Source organism: Ylistrum balloti, unplaced genomic scaffold (genome assembly GCF_031769215.1).
Source record: "Ylistrum balloti isolate Yb309-2 unplaced genomic scaffold, AGI_CSIRO_Ybal_v1 Utg371890, whole genome shotgun sequence".
NCBI lineage: Eukaryota > Metazoa > Mollusca > Bivalvia > Pectinida > Pectinidae > Ylistrum > Ylistrum balloti.
The window spans coordinates 26489-47972 of NW_026782932.1; the positions used below are offsets into that span (position 1 = coordinate 26489).

A 21484-nucleotide genomic window follows, 5' to 3' on the forward strand; every position below is an offset into this window, starting at 1 on the left:
CCAGCATCTATGACCCTAGATTGTCCATGGGGAGTGTTAATTTCCAGCATCTATGACCCTAGATTGTCCATGGGGAATGTTAATTTCCAGAATCTATGACCCTAGATTGTCCATGGGGAATGTTAATTTCCAGCATCTATGACCCTAGATTGTCCATGGGGAATGTTAATTTCCAGCATCTATGACCCTAGATTGTCTGCAGGGGATGTTTATTTGTTGTATTGAACCCATGAGCATGTCTTTGAAGAACATTTACCTCCCACAATGGTTAGCCCTTTACTGCTTCAGTGTGAGGATCCCTAAATCCAGAAAATTAATAATAAACAATAAATAGCATTATTATCATTGTTATTGTCATGTTCACATTCACAATCAATTATGCTTAATATGTATACAACTTAATAATAACTTTCAGACTAAGTTCTTACATATTTCAGATAGAATAACAGTATTTCAGATGTTTCTGGTTGTAATCTGTATCCTACAAAGAGTAAATTGTTACAACAGTTGTAATTCCCAAAGTTTAAAAAAAAAAGTTAAAAATAACTCCTTACACCTGGTAAGGTACATGGTAGTCTTTATACACAGTATATCAGTACATATTCATTCTAATGGAAGACAATTTTAGAAGCAGAATGTAGGTTACACATTTGAGGCCACTGTTCGCTGACCAGTTTATGGCTGGACATTATTGTGGAAGCTATGTTACAAGGGATCTGTCATCAGTATCTCCACATGTGAACCTATTACATCATTGGGTTTCATGAAGGTCTAAAATTTCTACTTAATACCAAATCTTTTTCTTGATGAATTTATATCAGTTAAGTTTTGATTACAGGTAAATAGTTTGTGTTAGTTTGGCTCTAACTGAATTTGAATTTTCACAGTAGATTGTAATTAAAAGTCTTTATAATCAGTTAGAGAAAAAGGTGAAAGTACATACCCCTGGTATGTACCTGAGACATTACAGAAGTCCTAAATTGCAAATTATCTGGTAATACACATTTGGCAAAGTAGAGGATTACATTACAACTATCAGTAAAATTTTCAAAGTCTTCAGACACGGTCAATTAAAGAGACACTGATAACCATATACGTGAGACACAAATAACTGACAGAAATTACAGATTACACAGGTTATTATTCCTACAGTGGACTGATGATCATCCAAGTAATAGACTCCCAGACAAACAGTTTGATGTAAACAGAATGGGACACTAGTAAAATCACTATTACTGTTATGATACCATTGAAAGAACCTACTTTCAGCATTTTATCTTAAGTATGGAACTGGAAATGTCAATCAATACTCACCCCTTGGTATAACAGATTGTTTACACCAGACAGACCTTTACTACATACAACATAGACCCATAATAATTTCCACCAAGTCTATTTTTGGATTGTTTACATTTTCTGTTACTAAGTGATTAAAACAGTAAATACAAATTTGATTAACTTTGTATATTTCAAATGAAGAAATACAAAATATGTGGTTTAACTAAGAAAGACAACAAATTGTAACTATTTGACTAATCATTTGTTATATAAACAACACAGAGAAACTTTAGCTAGCACAATCATATTTTAGTGTAATTCTTTCAGCACAGAAAGCTGTGAAATGAGATTATCGGCACAATATGTATGTTTCCAGTATAAAGCTTCAAAATGTTTGTTTAATTCTTTAAGATACACTTCACATACTGACCATACCCTGCTAGTTATTCAATGCCCATTGTTCACTTCATATCTTGATTTATAAATTCCTTAGTTACAGGAAATGAAAGTTATCATAGATTAAAGGAACATTATACAATTGTGAAAGAATAAACAGAAAGCAGGATGACATCAAAATAACTTTCAAAACAATGAAACATCATTTGTGTTATGATAAGAGGACTTGTTGAACATTCAGGGTATCAACAAAAGGTTTTTTCTATCTAGAATAACAGATCAGCATATCATGATCCAAAGTTTAATCCCCATATATTACCAATTCACATAAAAACCATGCTAACATAATCCAAGGTTTAACCGTGTCAAATGCTACTCAATTCCTTATGGTGATATTTTTCCATACACAGAGATTGCTAGCACACATCAAATGTTCATATAAAATTCATGTACATTTTTTTTTCAAAGACAAGAATCCTTAGCATGGCTTCTGTTGTTCTTTAGAACAAAAAAGCAAAGAACCGTATACCAGGAATTATATCTGTAATAGTACAACCAATCGCTTCCTATCATTTTTATACAAGTAGAATACATATTTTTGCTAGAAATGTTACTTTTCAGATTATTCCATAAACTTTTCTGAGAGACAGTTACAGCCAGATGATCTTTTTACATGTGACCAGTTTAATACCATACCTTGAATGATGACTATACGTGTTGGTTTCCTCTGTCAAATGTTTTTATTGTCATTTTCAAATAATTTCAACTTATTTTAACTAAATCTCTTATGTTCTGAAATTCTTAAAACAAAATCAGAAAAATAATTATGTACCAAATACAAATATCTAAAAAGCGAATATTCCACATCATGGTCTGTGTCCTGACTTAAGCCATAGTCTGTCATGTTAACACCATACATTTATGATCCAATAAATCAAAAGACAGCAGTTTTGAGTAAAAGTAATGTTAAAGATATTTTCCACTTAGTGTAGTTTCATTCCATTCAAAATGAAATTCAACATAAAAGTCAAGTAAATCTGAAACTGTTATTTGTCCTGTTTTATCAGAGTAGGAAAAAGTCCTCCTTCATCGATAGATAAAAATCACAGCTCCAATAACTGAAGTATGGTGATTTTCTCTGATCCTCACAATTCACCAATCTTTAGCAGAACAACAATTCATAATACAGTTGTTAAACTGTAGACTATTGAAATCCCATTGTCTATCTGTACCATCTGTCACACATGGGCCCGGACACAATCCAACATAATTCTCACAACCGGTATTGGCCAGATAGTCCCTCTCAGTCTCACACTCATGCCTCAGTAGTCGGTCACTCATTCCCTTGTTGCACCAATCAGTTATCACCTCTCTAGAAAATGGAAATAAATCACATAACACATTTTACTGGTCTCTACATGGGAGATGACACTCTGAAGCAGATAAGTCAACAGATGAAAGTGTAGAAGATTAAAACGTATTTTTTTCACAGAATTGATTAAACTTTCATACCTTTCTTTTCAAAAAGGTAAAGATTCCATTGACCATATCTTAGATTTTTTAACTGACTTACAAAATTACACATGTTGAAAATTTTGTAAAAGGCTTAATGTTATTGAGTAGAGTGTTCTGTTGATGTTATTTCTACTAAGAATGATGAAAATTTTCAGATTTTTACTGACATAACTTACCACAGTCATATCACAAGTGCTTTTCATCCTTACTCCATACTATTTGGTAAATCTACCATCATCATCATTTGTACGTTTCTTCCGTGTAGGACAGCTAAAAACGTAAAATTAGGAGAACGTTACAGAACTGATAATATAAGTATTGTTCAGTACTTTTACTAAATTCCTTTACTTCGATAAACAAAGTTGTCTTAATTTCAATTTGTATCTTCCTCATCTTTTTTCTTTTTTGAAAAGATCAATATGTCAGCATAAAAGCATTTAGTTCAAAATACAGAAAGTGACATAGTTTAGCTATATTAATTTAAACGCTGTACATGTTAACCTAAATCCTAACTAAAAAATTAAATGTTTTGTTTCCTTAAACTAATATGCTCACCTTGCATTTATCACCATACCTATAGGTAATTTATTTGAAAATTAAGCCTTCACTAAAGACTACAAAAAGACATATGAATCATGTGACATGGCTTTTTATCATATCAAAACAAATGTGGTAGTCCTCTCTTACAACGGTCTTCATTTTCTGGATTTTATGTCTCCTGGTTCATGCTGGCTTAAGAATTAAAATATCAAGCACCTGTGTAGGATATTGCATTGATATGGGAAAAAAATGGGTCACATGAAAATTTGTCATCAGTACACAGCACTATGTACTATGGTGTCAGTAAAAGGTTATCAGTACACAACAATACGTACTGTGATGTCAGTTATAGGTCATCAGTACACAACAATATGTACTTGATGTCAGTAATAGGTCATCAGTACACAGCACTATGTACTGTGATGTCAGTAATAGGTCATCAGTACACAACAATATGTACTGTGGTGTCAGTAAAGGTCATCAGTACACAGCACTATGTACTGTGATGTCAGTAAAAGGTCATCAGTACACAACAATATGTACTGTGATGTCAGTAATAGGTCATCAGTACACAGCACTATGTACTGTGATGTCAGTAAAGGTCATCAGTACACAGCACTATGTACTGTGATGTCAGTATAGGTCATCAGTACACAACAATATGTACTGTGATGTCAGTGAAAGGTCATCAGTACACAGCACTATGTACTGTGATGTCAGTAAAGGTCATCAGATCTTTATCAACAGTGTATAACAGAGAAGCGAAAGATTTGATTGTAATCACATCAGTTATAGATACCTATCAAAATCTGGAAGGACTTTTAATTCTCTCTGTATTTGTTGGGCCTCCTCAATGTAGCGGTCCAAATCAGTCACAGAAGTCTGGGGAAGTATACTTGGAATGAATTTTGCAAACAACTCAGGTTTCATCTTGGCATATTCTGATAAAAGAAAATGGAGCAAAAACATTTTATTGTAATGCAGAGAGATCATGTGAAGGATTTAAAAAGAAAGAATTTGTTTGACAATATTCTGTACATTGTGACATTAAATGTTCCATTTCAGATGTTTACATGAATCTTTTGGAATAGTTTGATCAAATATTTGTTGAAGAAAGAAAACAGATAGAATTAGTACATTGATAAAGAATCAGACGGAATCAGCTCTGACAAAAATTGATGTAATACAATTACTTTATCAGATCTATTTGTCACAATAGGATTTTTTCTTTATAAAATTGGGTATAACAGAGTCCTATTAGTTTCTTCTAATAATCATCCTGATGAAATAGCTGGCTTCACAATTTTCATCAATCCTACAGGAGCTTATAGAAGTGCATGTACTAGTGAGGATATCAGGAGGAATAATTTACTGTATTGATCTTTAATTACACAGAACTAAAACTTTGCATTACCTTGGGTTGGTGCTAAATCATACTGATTTAATTTTGCACTACTCTTTCTATTGATATCCATGTATACAAAGAATAGACATTTTCTGAGGTTTTTCACAGTATAAATATTTCCTGTGTATTTCAGTCTATCTATACAGACCCCAGTAAATAACAAGTCACAAATAGCCCAGTGTATTTCCGATCCTGTATCACTGTACACATATAATAAAGTCCTACCTGGGTTAATGGAGTGAATATTTTTGATAGTGTTGGCCATCACAGGAGGTGAAATTGTGAAAGGCTTTGCATTTGCTTCTTCTAATAATGCTGTAAAAGAAAAAAAAATATTGTAAGTATCAATCATAATTGAAACATTTCACTGAATGAATGAAAACCAATCCACCTCAAAGTCTTTAAGGTCAGAATGAGAAAATGGATTTTCAGAACACAGGGGACAAATTGAAGTTCAATTTTCATTTCAATGAATATGTGAAGCAAGGTGATTGCTGTATTATCTTTTACAGTATTGTTAGAGTGTGACATTTCACATTAAACTGTGATACAATGGTTCTGAAAAAAGTTGTATTACAAGCAGAAATATTAAACGATGTTACAAACAAAAGCACTGTTCTAACTATACATTGAAAATACAAAACTATGAAATATCCAATAATCTAATTCAGCTGAGTGAACGATCAAATCTATTGATCACTAATACAAACATCACACTAACAAATGCAGAATCAGCATGTCGTGTACAAATACATGGTGTGTTAAAGATACAATTCTATAGGTTTATTATAAAAAGGCAATGATATTTTATTACAGGCTTGTGTTTAGAATCCAATAACTTACTCAACAAAACACTAATATGATGGTCTAATATATGTAGTTTAAACAGTTTCTTCAGCTCTTCATTAAGATCAGTCTTCAATTTAGTTTCTACGTAAAAACGATTCTGAAAAAAAATAGACATGAAATATGAAGAATTTTTGTATACACCTTAAGCAAATGTAAACTTTCAATCTCATCTAAACTTAACAATAAAAGTCATCATTTTCTGTTTAATTTGAAAGAATTCAATCTTAACATGACTGAAACTTGAAGTCTGCAATGCAATGAAGTATCACAAAAAAGACATCTCCTGCCAATCACAGTTCTGGTGTCATTAATTGTAAACTCAAAAACATCTGACAGGTATTGTGACTGACAAAAGGGTTGCTACTGGAATTTTTTAAATATCACATACAATAAGGCTTCCAAACTTACCATATAGTTAAAGATTGGTACAATACCACCCAGAGCTAAGATATACTGATTAACCAAAAAGGAAAACTTCTCCAAGAAAGATTTCGAATTTTCCACATGCATCTGTAACAAAAAGTAAAAAAAATCAAAATTATTTATGCTATACCAACATCAATGATTACTCTAATACTGTTTCTTACTAGAAGTTTTTGTAACCATTATTCTAGTATCCAAAGTATATTTAATGCTGTACTCACACTAGACTGCAGTTGCTGGTTGAGATTTTTAAGGTGCTGTATCATATGGTTCATCAGGTCAGTGTAGAGGCGATCAGAAAACTGCTTACATACACATTTGTACACACAGCTGTAAATAGTAATTAAAACAGAAGCAAAAAATTTATCTGTATCTCATCAAAGATGTTTAAACTGGTGATAAGAGATTTTGATGTAACTTAAAATGTAGGATGTCTATGGAATTATGTACTGTTTATTTATCATCATCATGTATATTGATTCATGACTATTGAATCTAATTTGGATATTATTTGAAGCATATCTGTTCATAGGATTTCTATGCATATTTTTTTACAGCTAGATCTGAATAAATGTAGAATAAGTAAATGTCTTACAACCTTGTTAATCTATATGTATCTTTATCCAAATCTCTGACAACAGATATTCAAAAAAACATATATGTATATAATTATAGACTTAAAAGCCTTCCAAAAACTTATCCCAAAGACATTTAAGTGAGTTCTGATGTGAAATACTAGATCTAAAACATAAGACTTTTGCAAAAAAAAAAAAAAAAAACAGAAAAGAAAAAAGAATGGTATTGAATTGCTGTAAAATCACTCTTTGATATCTAATGATGATTGTATATACAAATAAGGGGGGGGGGGGGGGGGGGGGGATATGTGTTTTTGGACTTAGAAACCTTTCATTTAAAAACTTTAGTCCCATTTTCTATTCACACCTAATCTTTTCATCCTAATATCTAGCACACTGTGAACCTGTTTGCCCCACAATCTAGTTCACATTAATCTGTTTGTCCTGCTCGTAAGTCACTACTGATCTATCTGTTTGTCCCAATATGGAGCCTCCTCTAATATGTTTGCAGTTTGTACTTAGAGAGAGTGTAAAAGTTACCTGTACATCTGCTCATAGGAGATAGCCATGTATTGGCCGGGAGACATGGTCAGTAGCTGGTTGATTGCGCCTTCCAGCTTTGGCCAGTAAAGTGATTCATAATCTTCAGTTGTAATAGTCATCATCACTGTAATAATGTATGATATTTAACATCTAATCACACAAAAAGCAAAAGGCAAAAAAAAAAAAAAACAAAGTCTGCTGTTTCACTTTAATATTTAGAGTGATTTCACAGGTATTTCATGCTAAATACAATGCCAAAAACGTAACACTTTAAAGATCTTTGAGACTTCTGTTTTCATATAACATATATATATATAAATGAGTAAGCAGATGACAACAGGGATGAAACATCTTTAGAGTTATCTCCCCTGATTATGTATTTAATGAATATTTTTTCTACAATAACAGAAGTTTTACTAATATAATTCATCTGTATATATAGGTGTAGTAGACCATTTATATATTGTATTTATGTTTGATTTTTTCCGATGTATCAACTAGTAATGATATGTGGACATCAGAAAAAGTACACAATTCAATGTGTTACAACATAAAAAACACCATCCTCCATTATTCATTTAAAAAATATGTAGATAATTTTTTCTGAATCAATTACACTTAACAGTATTGTTATTTTCAGATCAGGTCATATAACATTCAAAGCAGTTTTTTTTATCTGTGGTTATCTTGATATCTGGATATTTGTCAGATGCCAAAACATTGAAAGTTTGAGGATATATAAAACAATTATGTTGTTTGGTATTTCGTACGAAGTATACTTATGTCATTCAAAAACAAGTGTTTAATCCATATCAGGTCATGTTACCATTAAGATCACTAAATGAGTGAAAAAAAATCTATGACCAAACAAAAAATATTTTCTGCTTCCAGTATAACTCTACCCTCGACTTTTTCAGTCAATTCTCATAGATGTTCTGTCAAAGTCAAGATCTTTTTCATATATGAACGATATAAAATTACTTTTCAAAATAAAAACAAAAATGCCTACCTATAACAACCCGAAATTCTCCCAATATGATATTGGAAACAAATATATATATTTTTTTGCTTGTATTTGGCCTTATTTAAAATTACAAACAATATTGACAAAATGTACACCTAGAAAATCATTACAATACACACAATTGAAAACTTGAAAAGTACAAATTTAACGCTGTTGTTCAGTGATTCAGTAATTTTATATTATATTGATCTAAAACTTGGCAACAGCTGAGCGTGATTCAGGAGGCCAATATACAACTCTTTCAGTGTTGTGATTGTTTCTTTGTTCATGCTAAAATTGTAAACTGGGAAAGTTTAATTTCTCTTTCACTATTAACACAACTTTCCACGTTTAAACTGGAATGGCACGATGCTATCTTTTGAATCCGCCCGAAAGCTTATACGTCGTTTTCAGCATGCTCTCTTGAAACGTTTTACAGTTTTATATCTTTATAATAGTGAATTTAATTTGGAAAAAAAATCTTTCAGATGAAGCGATCAAATTAAATAAGAGTAAGACAGTACAATATGTAGATTTTCTTATTGAAATTCTTAGCAATGGAACTCTGAAAGTATAAACTGAAAGCGTGAACGTTCATGCGATCGTTTCCTATCACTCTGGCTGATCTGACAGACTGTTTACCGTACCCATGTTTCCAGGGCGTAAAAGTGGGGTTTTGTTCGATTGGTCGTCTTTCTCGTCTGGATTCAAATCTGGCTGTGTTGAATCCGCCTCAGCCTCCATTGGTTCGTCCATCACGAAAGATCAGAACAGTAGACTAACACACTTTCTCCACAGGTCCACTCCAGTACTCTTCAGATCTTACACGAACGGCCATATTGATTTAACGAGGTTTGTCTATTTCCGGCACAGGACACGAATAATAAACACGTAGCGACAACAGCCGAGACAAATCAGCGGGTCCAACGCACCAGATTTTTGATAGGCACCAAGTGTAATTTGGGTGGCCAATACAAATAGACGATTTCTCAAGGCATTTAGAATACATGTACATTATTCCGTTTCGGATTTAGAATGTCTGTTTCCCAATTAATATTTTTTCAACACTGATGTTTTTTTAAAACTATTGATGGACGTTAAGAGACACACGCATTTTTGACACGTAACATTGCATCTCCGATAATGTATCATCTAGTAAGTCAGTTTAAGTCAGTATTACAAACAGTTCGTTGTAACATTATACATAAACATATTATACTACTTCTGCATCAATATACATTCATGTGTATCGAATTATTTTTCATTCTCTCTCGACTATTTTCGTATACGCCAGATTGGTATACAATACAACTGTAAGAATAGAATTGGTATCCGCTGTTTGATGTTATCGTTCACAAATTATTTGAAATACTTCATGAAGGATCGGTCAAATACGTCTAAATAAATATATCTCAAAGTTCAGACTGGATGCCACGGATAATATATAATGATCGTTAATGTTCCAATACCTGACACTGATGATCAATATGTGACATTTGCTTTGTTAAACGTAGCCTGTACAACGATAAATCGTTTTAGCGATAAGGCCGCCATTAATGTATTTTAAAGGACAACAAGCAACTTTTTGTGATCGTAGAAAAGTTTACGAATGGGCATGATTCTGAAAAAAATGAAAAGTACCAGAGAAATCATTTATATAAGGCAAGCAAATCTTCAGGAGTTGTAATACTGAGCGGCAAGACGCTACCTTAGAATATTCAAAGAAAACTAGTACTAAATAGTTCTGGATATACATTGTACATTTAGTTTTGTACACTAAACTAAAAAAAAAAACCCCAAAACATTCATGAACTTACAGAGATATAGCCTGAAAGCGCGACAGGTACCATCGTGTCTGTGTATGATATATCATTGGTAATACTGACTACAACTGTATTACTGGATATATGCTATTTCTCTGTGTCAAATGTTTGTGTATTTTTGTAAAGAGCTAAAATGAATGCAATGCTATAAAAATTGGAACTCCTCTTCAGTGCCAACGAGCCTCCAAACCAATTGCAAGGTTGATGACAAATTAACGCATTGTTAATGACTAATTGCCGCTTTACCATATGCTTCAGCTGGCACTGGCGACCCATTTCGTTAATTGTTCTTCGCAATTCGCACAGAAAAAAAACCAATTCCATTGTGTCCATTACAGCAAAATGTTTATAGAGATCCTCGTGTTTCACCAAGGTGAGGTTAACAGGTAGAATAACACAGTTATTAATTACTATGGTCAGTTCTCAAATTGTCTAATTGCCTGGTGTTTAAAAGACAGTCTAGCCACGGCCTTTACGGTATCCTACGTCACCCTGGAAAATGTTTGTGGTCTTCTATCCCTAATATTGCACTTTTTCATATTATAGAAATATTGGATAATGATATTAGCTAGTGACACATTTCTGTAAAAGCCTAGCGTAGTAAAATAGGTGTTTACTTGTTTGATGTAGAGTCTATACAGACTGATAAATTATATTTTTTATCACATTATTGGCATGTTGTGTTATGCAATACACTTTGTCTTAATCATAAAAAGACACGTGCAATAACGTCACGCAATTGTCTCGGTAGTGAAAACGTACCGCTCGCATAGAAATTTGTGAAATTTTCGCTTATTTTTCAGAAATACGGGTAATGCAATGAATAGAATCTTACATTCGCGCAAATGTTTTCATCAGACTCGTGAAATCATTTATATGTTAATCGTCTAAAGGCTCGTGCATTATTCAAATTATTGAATTCGTTTAATAAATACCTTATTAAGTCTACATCGACATTCATATATGATCCTCTTTATCGAACAATGATAAAATAAAAATATAACACATAAATATTTGAAGTATTAATATACGGCGTACTTATGCTTGTTTTAGATAAACGGAGTTAGAACACTATGTCACAAAGTAGCCTGTGTAGTATTTGATGTACCCGTCTGATCTTGTACGATAACACTCATATCGTTCTGCTCAACTAAAATCTCTTTTCAGTATTGTCAGCTTCCAATAGTGAATAGTTCCTTACAGGAACTCTTAAACACCAGAGTTTCATTCCATATAAACCAAATGTTTATTTGTTTATATGCCACCAACATCACTGATTAAGTTTTGTTCATATCAATGAGTTATGCTACAATATCAATAATTTTGAAAGGTCTACAGAAGAGTGCTGATACTTTAAGTGCTGTGCTTAGTCACTGATAAACGCTGGGTACAGTACATCACAGTCCTAATGGCGGATACCCACGCGGAGATGAGGATGAAGTATGTCTCTCTGGCATTCTACCTTGTGCTGAGTATGTATAATTTTGATATAGACTGTTTTCATGCATATTTACAGTCCAAAGCTAATTTTCTTAAGCGTCGACCTGGACAGAGTGGGCGAGATTAGTTTCCATTCGTTAACCGTATTCAATTAATCTGTTTCATTTCCGGCTTTAGTGAAATCTGAGAATTGCGATGTTGTCTTCCCTATTGTATCGGTGTCTTCCTATGCTGTTATTTCGATGTTCTGGCAATCCTGCATGCTTCTTAAGCTTTTGTCATTTCGTATGACTGATGTGCTAAACTTTGGCCGATACTGTCCTCGATTAACATTAGAATATATTCTTTCAAACTGCATTTTATATTTAAGGGTTTGTTTCAACTATAGATATTTCCTAATATATGTCGACAGCTAGCGACATAATTTTATAAAACAACATTAGTTGTGACTGGGGGCGCAGATTGATGGAGATTTACGTAATATTTGTGGTCACCATTATTGTCTCATTGAGTAATGGTTGGATGTGCTCGATGGTTTTGAGAGATGACAGGTTCATGGAGATTAATGTACCCTTTTTTGGTGACCATTATTGTCTCATTGGGAAATGATTACATATCTTCAATGTTATTTTTCATTTCTTTGATTGATCAATACGTTATTTAGATGAAGCAGAAGCTGTAAATATTTCCTCTCTTTTTGACATTGGGTTTTTATTACAATGCCATCGATCTTCCGTTTCTGTCCTTCATCATTTGAATAAAAAGGAACAGCTTTGTTTCGTACATTTTAACTTTCTAATGTCAGGTGCCACCAATGGATACAAATGCCCGGTGGGGAATTGGATTCAAATTCAAGGTAACTGTTACCTCTTCAGTTCGGATGGACTCACGTGGGACCAGGCAACAACGGACTGTCGCCAATTTGGCGCCACTCTGCTTCAGTTTAACGGAGCAGCCGACAGGGTAACGATCATGTCAAGTACATTTCTATCTGTCATTGTACTGGCAATCGGTGTTGGTAATCTGTCTATTTTGAGACGATAGTTTGGTATTGAAATTGCTTGGTATATTTTAAGGTCTTGAAAAGTAATCAAAATGTTTGTTTCTAATCGAATAACTTGTTAGAATATATGATAACAGTTGGTAGAGATATTTGAAGACAAAATTTTAACATAGAACACATGTATGATAATGGTAAGTTGAGTCTAGATTATAGAAATGTGATTTACCAAAGGAACATAATAATAATAGTTATATTGTCATCTTCTGTCATTCATTTACTTTTAAAACATGTCGTTTGTGATGATGAGATCCAATAGGAAAGCATGATTAAATCTAGAACTTATTTCTACCAACTGACGTACAGGTTACACGATATAAGTCTTTACGTATTTACAATTGTATGACATTGCTACGACGTAACCTTACCAAAGTCAGTTATGTATTGCCAGCTCTTGAACTGCCAAGAGCGTAGAGATATTGCAGTATTTCAAGTAATGGAAGCAAAATGAGATTGTCTTCCCTCATGATATGATGAAACTTGAAGCAATAACGTAAGCTTTGAACTGCTTTTAGTTTACATTGCCAGCAGGATAAGGGGAAATTCAAAGAGTCGTTCCATACGGATACGCATTTATCCAGTCGAAATTCATAGCGTATGAATGTCAGCTGAAAGCAGTTCAATGTTTAAATATCTCACAATTCTATCGCAATGTAAAAAGAAGAATGTACATTTGCTGTTTAAAAATGTAAAAAAAAATTAAATTAGATTCAAGCAAAGCGAAAATCTTGAGCTACAACAAACATAATAACTATTTTGACATTGAATATATTGTTGTTATTCACGGTCATATACTAGAAGTTAGGTACACGCCTGCATGCTCCACCTATCACTGGTGCTGCGTGACTTCTTCAAAGAAAGAACTGGCATTGAACATTTGATTATATTTCAATAGAGAAGACCTTACGTTGAGCAGAAAAGATAGATTAGCGTTTTACCTGTTTCTGTCAATAGCATAGATCCAGGTAATCGACAGGTGTGGAATGGTCTATATAGACGAACGCTATGGTTAATACCTTCTACACTGTCTAGAGATGTTCTACACTGACTGATTTAAAAAAAGGTCTCTGCCATACCGGTTATAATAAGGTCTTGTTAAAACTCCACCAATTAATCACTATTGGAAATAAAAACCAATCAACCGAGAGCAGGATTAGTTAGTTGTCATTAATGTATTAATTGTTGGTTAAAAATCGTTCCACTGACATGAACGCGTGTATCTACATAAAGATAATTCCACCTTATTCCATCCTGAACACATTTGTTTTTGCCCGAAAACTATCCACAAATATACATGTATGTTTGGAAAAGAAGGTCCTCATTACAGACATCTACAGAAACAAGTTACCAGAGTAGAAATGACCGGTAATATGAAAGATTTTTGTTTCCTTAAAATATCTGCTCAGGATTCATTATAAAAATTCCCTTTTTGGTGTTTTAGAAAGTCACAGCACTTGTACTACTTTAGATCTGTGAGGGGAAATACTACGGTTTAGCACATAGTAAACTTTACATTACAATCTGTAGACATTTCGGAATGAAATAAGAACAGAGAAGTCCAAGTTAACCTGAATTCAGAATTACTTCAATGATACAAAAACTACTTTTAAATTAGAAGGACAGGAAGGCACATATCCTGTATCGAATATCATTTTATATTTTATTTAGTCTGTATATTTTCTATATATTAGAAATTGTTCACGCTGTCTATTGCAAACATGACGTCAGAGAGATGGTGGACTAATCTGAATGATTATAATCACCCGGGAGGTTGGTCCTGGGGAAAAGACGACTCGGAAACATTGGCCGATCCTACTGCTGTGTGAGTTAGCTTTGTTAAGTACCCAGTGGTATCTCTGTCGCTCCTCTCAATTCATTCCAATGTGTTGACCTCTTTAACTTCAATATCTCTAAACTTGATGTCAGCCATTTCTTTACTATGGTGATATTTATATTTGTCGTCAGGGTTTGGAACGTTGAACCGGACGACCGTCACCATATCGAAAATTGTGGCGCCCTTAACATACAAGGCACACTCAGTGATCAAAAGTGTTCCGAAAGGCACGGCTATATATGTGAATATAACCCGAGAGGTGAGTTAATAGTGACGAGTGTCACTCATTAACACCAAATGATATGTTTTTATTAAGATACTACTTTGAGAAAATGTCGAGCTTACATCACAATAGCTAGTGTGACGATTATATATTTAAACTATGTTTTTCTAGATGGTCTACCAATTGGTTGATTACAGTATGTTGTGTAAAACGAAGAATTTGGGTACAATATTGTTTTTTTTCTCTCCAGGCAGTGGTTGTCCACTTCACTGGATTGTGACGACAACAAATTGTTACTACGTCAGTGATTTAACAGACGAGTATAACATCGTTACCTGGAGCGACGCCTCAAACATTTGTAAAACTCAACACCCGGGCAGTAACGCTAACCTACTGCGCCTGGAAACTGCCAATGAGCAGGTTTTGGAAATTTATTCATACTTTTTAAAAATCGTTTTTATTTTTAATGACCTCTGACAATTAATAAGTAAATTTGAATATAAATAATAATAATAAAAAAAAAAACAAAGAATGATAAATGACATTACGATGTCTGTTTCGTGTGATCGGATGTTTTAGTTTCATAACTTATGAGTTTGAACATTGCTATGGATTGAGGACAAAACTAAGATGCATGTATATATTTTAAATCGTTGCATTCGATCTAGGCCTACATCCGAGCACAGTTAGCCGAGATCCAGATGACGGACCAGTTGTACTGGGTTGGGATGACTGATCAGGCAAAGGAGGGCACCTGGACCTGGGACGACGGTTCACCAGTCAATCAGAGCAACATGTACATACGTAGACATACATGTTCTTCTATTAATTGATCACAAACATAGATCTGTCACCGTATAGGTTTTATTTACATGGAGTATTAATTGTTTTGTTTGAAATTTCGTGCTCCTTATAAGTATTTTGACAAATTAACGCAATAACAAATTTGCATATCGGAAATAATTACATAATTTAACAACAGAACCTGTAATAAGCGCATAGTGCTAAACTACGGTACTGCGAAAACATGTCTGTTTTTGTGTATATGTGTTGTCGAGGCAACAAATGATCTTTGATATAATTTATTTATCAGTGAATGGACAGTGGAACCAAATAATCTTGGAGGAACAGAACAGTGCGCATTGATTTATGACAATGGCAGATTCGCTGACGCTGATTGCTCAAGACTTGAGAAATATATATGTCAAACACCCAGAATAGGTGTGTATCATCCAAACCCAATATTACTTTCGTGAAATTGGTTCAATACTTTTGGTTTTATATTGGAAACGCCCTATCAACAGCTATGGTCTTCTAGGGTCGGCTTCCTTATGAATGCGTGGTGAATGTGTTTATGGAAGCTGCTGTACATGTAAGTCATATTGTGATAATGCTACATCATCGACGTTTATGATACATTGTATTTTGTGTGTTAAATCTAGTTTTGATAATGCCAGCAGTTGTGTTAAATGGGTATGATTATTTATTTCTATAAACAGTTTTTAACCATTTTTTCCTATTTCATCAATCATTACCCCGGTTCTATATTCTATCATTCAGACGACTCCAAATACACAAACAAAATGGGATGTCCGAACGGCTGGGTGAGGGCAGGACACAAGTGTTACTACTTCCACATCCAGCGACCACAGAATCACATGACAGCTGCCTCCACCTGTGTAGAGATGGGAGGTCGCCTCATCCAGATCGAGACCAAAGATGAGGAGGTATAAAGAAACTCTCAAGCGTCATTTCCTAACCATATAATTAATATCGATGGCTTCCTCGCAACGAACTAAAAGGCGGTATTACTTTCGTGATTTTTTGGACAACCCTTCCAAAAATCCAGACCCTTAAACACCACTAAATACTCAAGGAAGGGCCTGCTGTATAATGAAGTTCAATCCTTTGGCGGTGCTGTATCTAATTTTCAGTGCATATGTACGATCGCGATGAAAGGATTTGATAAATCATCATTGCGTTAATCATTTCCATTACATTTTTATCCTACAGGAAATATCACGATTTATCAGTGGTCTTATCGTTAACACGTAACTTGGAATGCAACTTAATACTAATATGTAACTTTTAGTTAGTGTCATTAAATGATAATATCAATTCGATTTTCGATGATGTCTGAGATCATTTCACGTCAACGACGTTCTGTAAACCTCCTTTTAAGGTGGACTTAATTTTCTACAGTAATATACATTCTCATGCCTATATAATTACAAGTCTGTCCTTCTGTAGGATTGGCTCCGTGTACAGACTCTTCGTTATGATTCCTACGCATTCTGGACCGGTTTGATGTACCAACCGAGTTCAGGGACCTGGATCTGGAACATGGATACCAAGGCTAATATGAGTCTAGTGTAAGTTTGTTATATAAGAGGTGTGCTGTAATTACTCCTGCAGATGACATGTTGTTTCTGTTGAAAGCCACGTATGATTTAAAGAGCTTTTTGTTTGTCTTTTGCGGATTTCTGAACGGGTTTAAAAATCTCCATTTGTTCATATGAAATCAGAAGTAAACAGTTTAAAGATAAATGATTACCATCTGCTAGTTAAAGCATGGGTCAAGGACATCCATGGTTGCGATTGATTATGTTAAACTATGCTATTTCAGCAGGAATGTGACTTAATCAGAAAATATCTTCCCATATCTGTTACAGCATCTGGAACCAGGAGCCAAATAATATGGGTAACGAAGACTGTGGTATGATCGCCAATGATGGAATCTTCAATGATTTATCATGTTATGCCAATCAAGGATTTATTTGTGAAGCTCAGACTGAAGGTACAACTGTTTGTTATACAATATGATAACCTGGAATACAAAGCAGTTTTACAAAAGACACAAATATTGCACTTTATCAGTAGATAATAACAGGACATTATACACTCGCTGATTAAATTGTAACATTACAGTGTTAATGGAGACCGTCGATGTGAGGTTCAAATGTTTGCAAACTTAATCATATGATAAAAAGAATAACAAATTCGTTTTCTTTTCACAGACAATTTATGTAACGTGTCACATCAAGATAATTATTTTATTTATCTCGTATGATCTCAAACGAGTCTGGTCCTGGTAGGTAGATATCTATATCCTGTATGTCTCAGACGAGTCTGGTCCTGGTAGGTAGATATCTATATCCTGTATGTCTCAGACGAGTCTGGTCCTGGTAGGTAGATATCTATATCCTGTATGTCTCAGACGAGTCTGGTCCTGGTAGGTAGATAACTATATCCTGTATGTCTCAGACGAGTCTGGTCCTGGTAGGAAGATGACTATATCCTGTATGTCTCAGACGAGTCTGGTCCTGGTAGGTAGATAACTATAATATGTATGTCTCAGACGAGTCTGGTCCTGGTAGGAAGATGACTATATCCTGTATGTCTCAGACGAGTCTGGTCCTGGTAGGAAGATGACTATATCCTGTATGTCTCAGACGAGTCTGGTCCTGGTAGGTAGATAACTATAATATGTATGTCTCGGATGATCGATGCAGTTACATCTGTTTTGTATGTCTCAACCTTGCCTTGCTATAACTGCAGGGTGAATGTACTTGGTATTCCTCATTGTTTTACCCTTGTGGGGAAATAAGTATGCTTTTGCATGTCTTGTCCTTTACTAAATGATCCATGCATTTGTATGTGTTAGACCAGCCTTGCCCGAATGGATGGATTACACGGACAGCCGGCGATATGCTGACGTGTTATTTAATAAGTAATATCACTGACGCTGACATGACCACGTGGCAGGGAGCACGTGACAAGTGTGCGCAAATAAGCGAGCCATTGGATGGTTATCTCCTGGCTATCAATACTAAAGATGAAGCGGTTAGTATGATTTAGATACATAATAATCAAATCCTATAGTTTTTTGTAAGTTACTTTTACTATTACCACTGCTGAAAATACACTTCAATAAAAATGAATATTGCAATTATTTAAACGTTTAAGTTATGTGACATGCATGAACTTACTTTTTACGTATATACGCTAATTAATAACTTCTTTCAGTTTGATCACGATAAACATTGTATATCAAAGATTGGACCACAGAAAGAGACGACTACTTCAATCGATTTCAGTAGTTTCATTTTTTCATTTAATTTTGCAGTTTTCAACTTTGTACACTTATTGCTTAACTGGTGCTATTGGTTCTCTTCAATGTCACCATTTACCAATCTATCCTCTTATGTGGCACGAAAAATAATGTCTCTAAATGTCTCAACAGGCATTTATTGCAAATGCACTGAAGAACACGTCCGTGACTCTCACCGGGTGGTGGACTGGTCTGAACGACAGAAAGGTGGAGGGATACTGGGAATATGATACGGCTTTCAACAACCCTGTAAAGAAAAATGTCATGTACGTATCACTGTAACGGGAGTGAAGGTCATTCTTTTGCTGCCTTTACGCCAGGCAGTTGTGGTAGGAAAATCCCCTCCTTATGGTATGCCAAGGACATTTCACTCTCGTCAAAATGTGGCTGGCAAGATAAGAAATGTTGATTTTGATATTAGTTGTTAGAGGCATCACAGTGATTCGTGTTCCTTTGTTTGATTTCAATTACCATTATTTCCCATTCGAAATGCTAATACTCATTAATACCTGTACTACAGTCCATGGGGCGGAGAACCTGATAATTCCGGCGGTACAGACTACTGCACGGTGCTATACAGTGGTAGATACAACGACGTCAACTGTAACAACGTTGCATTCTATCTATGTGAGAAAATGGCGGCAGGACTCCAATATACGTCTGCAGGTAAATTAGAACATTTACGTAGTATCCGGAACTGCACGATTATCTTTCTCCCAAGTATTTGATAACATGTATTCATGACTGCTGCTTCATTTGTCTAATAAAGAGTTAAAATAGCTGTAATTGTGGTTATCATGTCGTTGAAAACTATCTACATATAGCTGAATACAATATACATAAAGCAGATTACTAGATCCCTATAACAGAATACTAGATGTATGCAAATGAAAGCTAGATACCTATAGTCAAATATTAGCTACATATGGCTGAATTCTAGCTACATATGACTGAATACTAGATACATGTAGCTGAATACTAGATACATGTAGCTGAATACTAGCTGCATATAGATAAATACTCGCTACCTATAGCTGAATAGTAGCTACATGTAGCTGAATGGTAGGTATATGTAGCTGAATACTAGATACATGTAGCTGAATACTAGATATATGTAGCTAAATACTAGCTACCTATAGCTGAATTCTAGCTACATGTAGCTGAATATTAGATATATGTAGCCGAATACTAGATACATGTAGCTGAATACTACTAGGAACCGATTATAGATGATGATGATGATGATGATGATGATGATGATGATGAATAAAGCAAGATGATCAGCTAATGTGCGTACCCATTTTCGTCCATATGGAGATCTCTTATTCCATTTGATAAACATAATAGGCTGATGTTTAATCTCACATATTGACCACCTCCATTATGAAAAAGGAATTGATCAGCGAACATATAGGTACCCTTATAACCCAATAAGGAAAATGAGGAGGGGGAATGTTGAGTAAATTAAGTGGCCGGAAGACAAAGAAACATCGAGATACACAAAACAAAGTTTGTTGAGTTGTTTGTTTGGGGTTTCACAACCTAATATACACACCATAAATCTCAGATCATTCGGTTTATACTTGTAAGTTAAGACAAACTTCAGTATGGTACACTTGGTGTGGGTAAAAACATATCTCTTTGTGGCCTTGTTCTATTAACCTTTGTCTCCGAAATATTCTGAAACCTTCTTTTCTCTATTTTGAATTGATTTTCACAGACTTCCGTGTTACGTTTTTTTTTTTTTTTTATTTTATAACACTTCTTGTTTAGATTTTTTATGGTTGGTATATTACGATTATTCGTTGTGGAAAAATATTGACACACTGTATGTATGATCTATTTTACGCATCTTTTTATCCACATTTATTTACTTTATCGTTGTGGCCTTCCTTATCAACTGTCTACCGGTTTAAAGGTAGGATATTCATCTGTGAGTATTTTTATCTGTTGTGAGAAATGTAGTACTTGTTCTGTGTCATGTGTTATGCGGATGTCTTCGATAATTTTAGAGATATTTTATCTATCTAGAGAGAATCATTATCGATTCGTCTCTATCAAGTAATTATAACCAACATAGAAAATGAAATATTATTTCTGTTACAGGTTCATCGCTACACAGTGGAGTCTTTATGATGCTGCCGTTTCTTTATTCCCTTTTAAATAACTTTGGATTTATATGAAATATACTACAGTAGTGAAGTATAAACTTCTGTACAATTCGTTATATTTTTCATATCTGATCTGATACTGACTTGAAAAGAAACACAAAATGTTCGTCAGTAATGCGTATTATTTTGATATGTAATAAGATTTTAAAGGAAAATATTGTCAATCGCTGGGATACATTACATTGTAATTTTGTATATAACCATGTTATGGTTTGTTTTACGCGCATGTGTCAAGGGCAATATTTTTGCTTTGAGAACATGTTTAGATTTTGCGATATACAGTACTGTGTAATAT

General features: G+C 34.2%; 2 protein-coding genes across 2 annotated transcripts; one reads left to right on the top strand and one right to left on the bottom strand.

Moving 5' to 3' along the window:
* Positions 1-331: 331 nt before the first annotated feature.
* LOC132563862 (CDK2-associated and cullin domain-containing protein 1-like) lies at positions 332-9351 on the bottom strand. The gene is made up of 9 exons (XM_060228617.1): positions 9175-9351; positions 7522-7648; positions 6628-6736; positions 6392-6493; positions 5978-6080; positions 5360-5449; positions 4529-4670; positions 3366-3459; positions 332-3046 (listed from the first exon to the last, which is right to left on the bottom strand). Exons 1-8 carry the CDS (start codon positions 9281-9283, stop codon positions 3405-3407), a joined length of 837 nt encoding a protein of 278 aa, XP_060084600.1. The 5' UTR covers positions 9284-9351; the 3' UTR covers positions 332-3046; positions 3366-3404.
* Positions 9352-11758: 2407 nt separating this feature from the next.
* On the top strand, positions 11759-21201 carry LOC132563877 (C-type mannose receptor 2-like). Its single transcript, XM_060228639.1, has 14 exons — positions 11759-11822; positions 12596-12753; positions 14542-14672; positions 14816-14943; positions 15158-15327; positions 15576-15703; positions 16001-16128; positions 16468-16634; positions 17158-17279; positions 17580-17704; positions 18572-18750; positions 19151-19284; positions 19539-19684; positions 21125-21201. The coding sequence occupies exons 1-14, from the start codon at positions 11759-11761 to the stop codon at positions 21199-21201; spliced, it is 1857 nt and encodes a 618-aa protein (XP_060084622.1).
* The last annotated feature ends 283 nt before the right edge of the window (positions 21202-21484 follow it).

Excerpts from the sequence above, each read along its gene's own strand:
- LOC132563877 (XM_060228639.1), top strand. The coding sequence starts at position 11,759 with ATGGCGGATACCCACGCGGAGATGAGGATGAAGTATGTCTCTCTGGCA. Across the intron at positions 12,754-14,541 it reads TTAACGGAGCAGCCGACAGG|AAATTGTTCACGCTGTCTAT; the intron begins GTAACGATCATG and ends TCTATATATTAG. Across the intron at positions 14,673-14,815 it reads TTGGCCGATCCTACTGCTGT|GGTTTGGAACGTTGAACCGG; the intron begins GTGAGTTAGCTT and ends ATTTGTCGTCAG.
- LOC132563862 (XM_060228617.1), bottom strand. The coding sequence starts at position 9,283 with ATGGACGAACCAATGGAGGCTGAGGCGGATTCAACACAGCCAGATTTG. Across the intron at positions 6,081-6,391 it reads TACCAATCTTTAACTATATG|AATCGTTTTTACGTAGAAAC; the intron begins GTAAGTTTGGAA and ends ATTTTTTTTCAG. Across the intron at positions 4,671-5,359 it reads TATTCACTCCATTAACCCAG|AATATGCCAAGATGAAACCT; the intron begins GTAGGACTTTAT and ends TTCTTTTATCAG.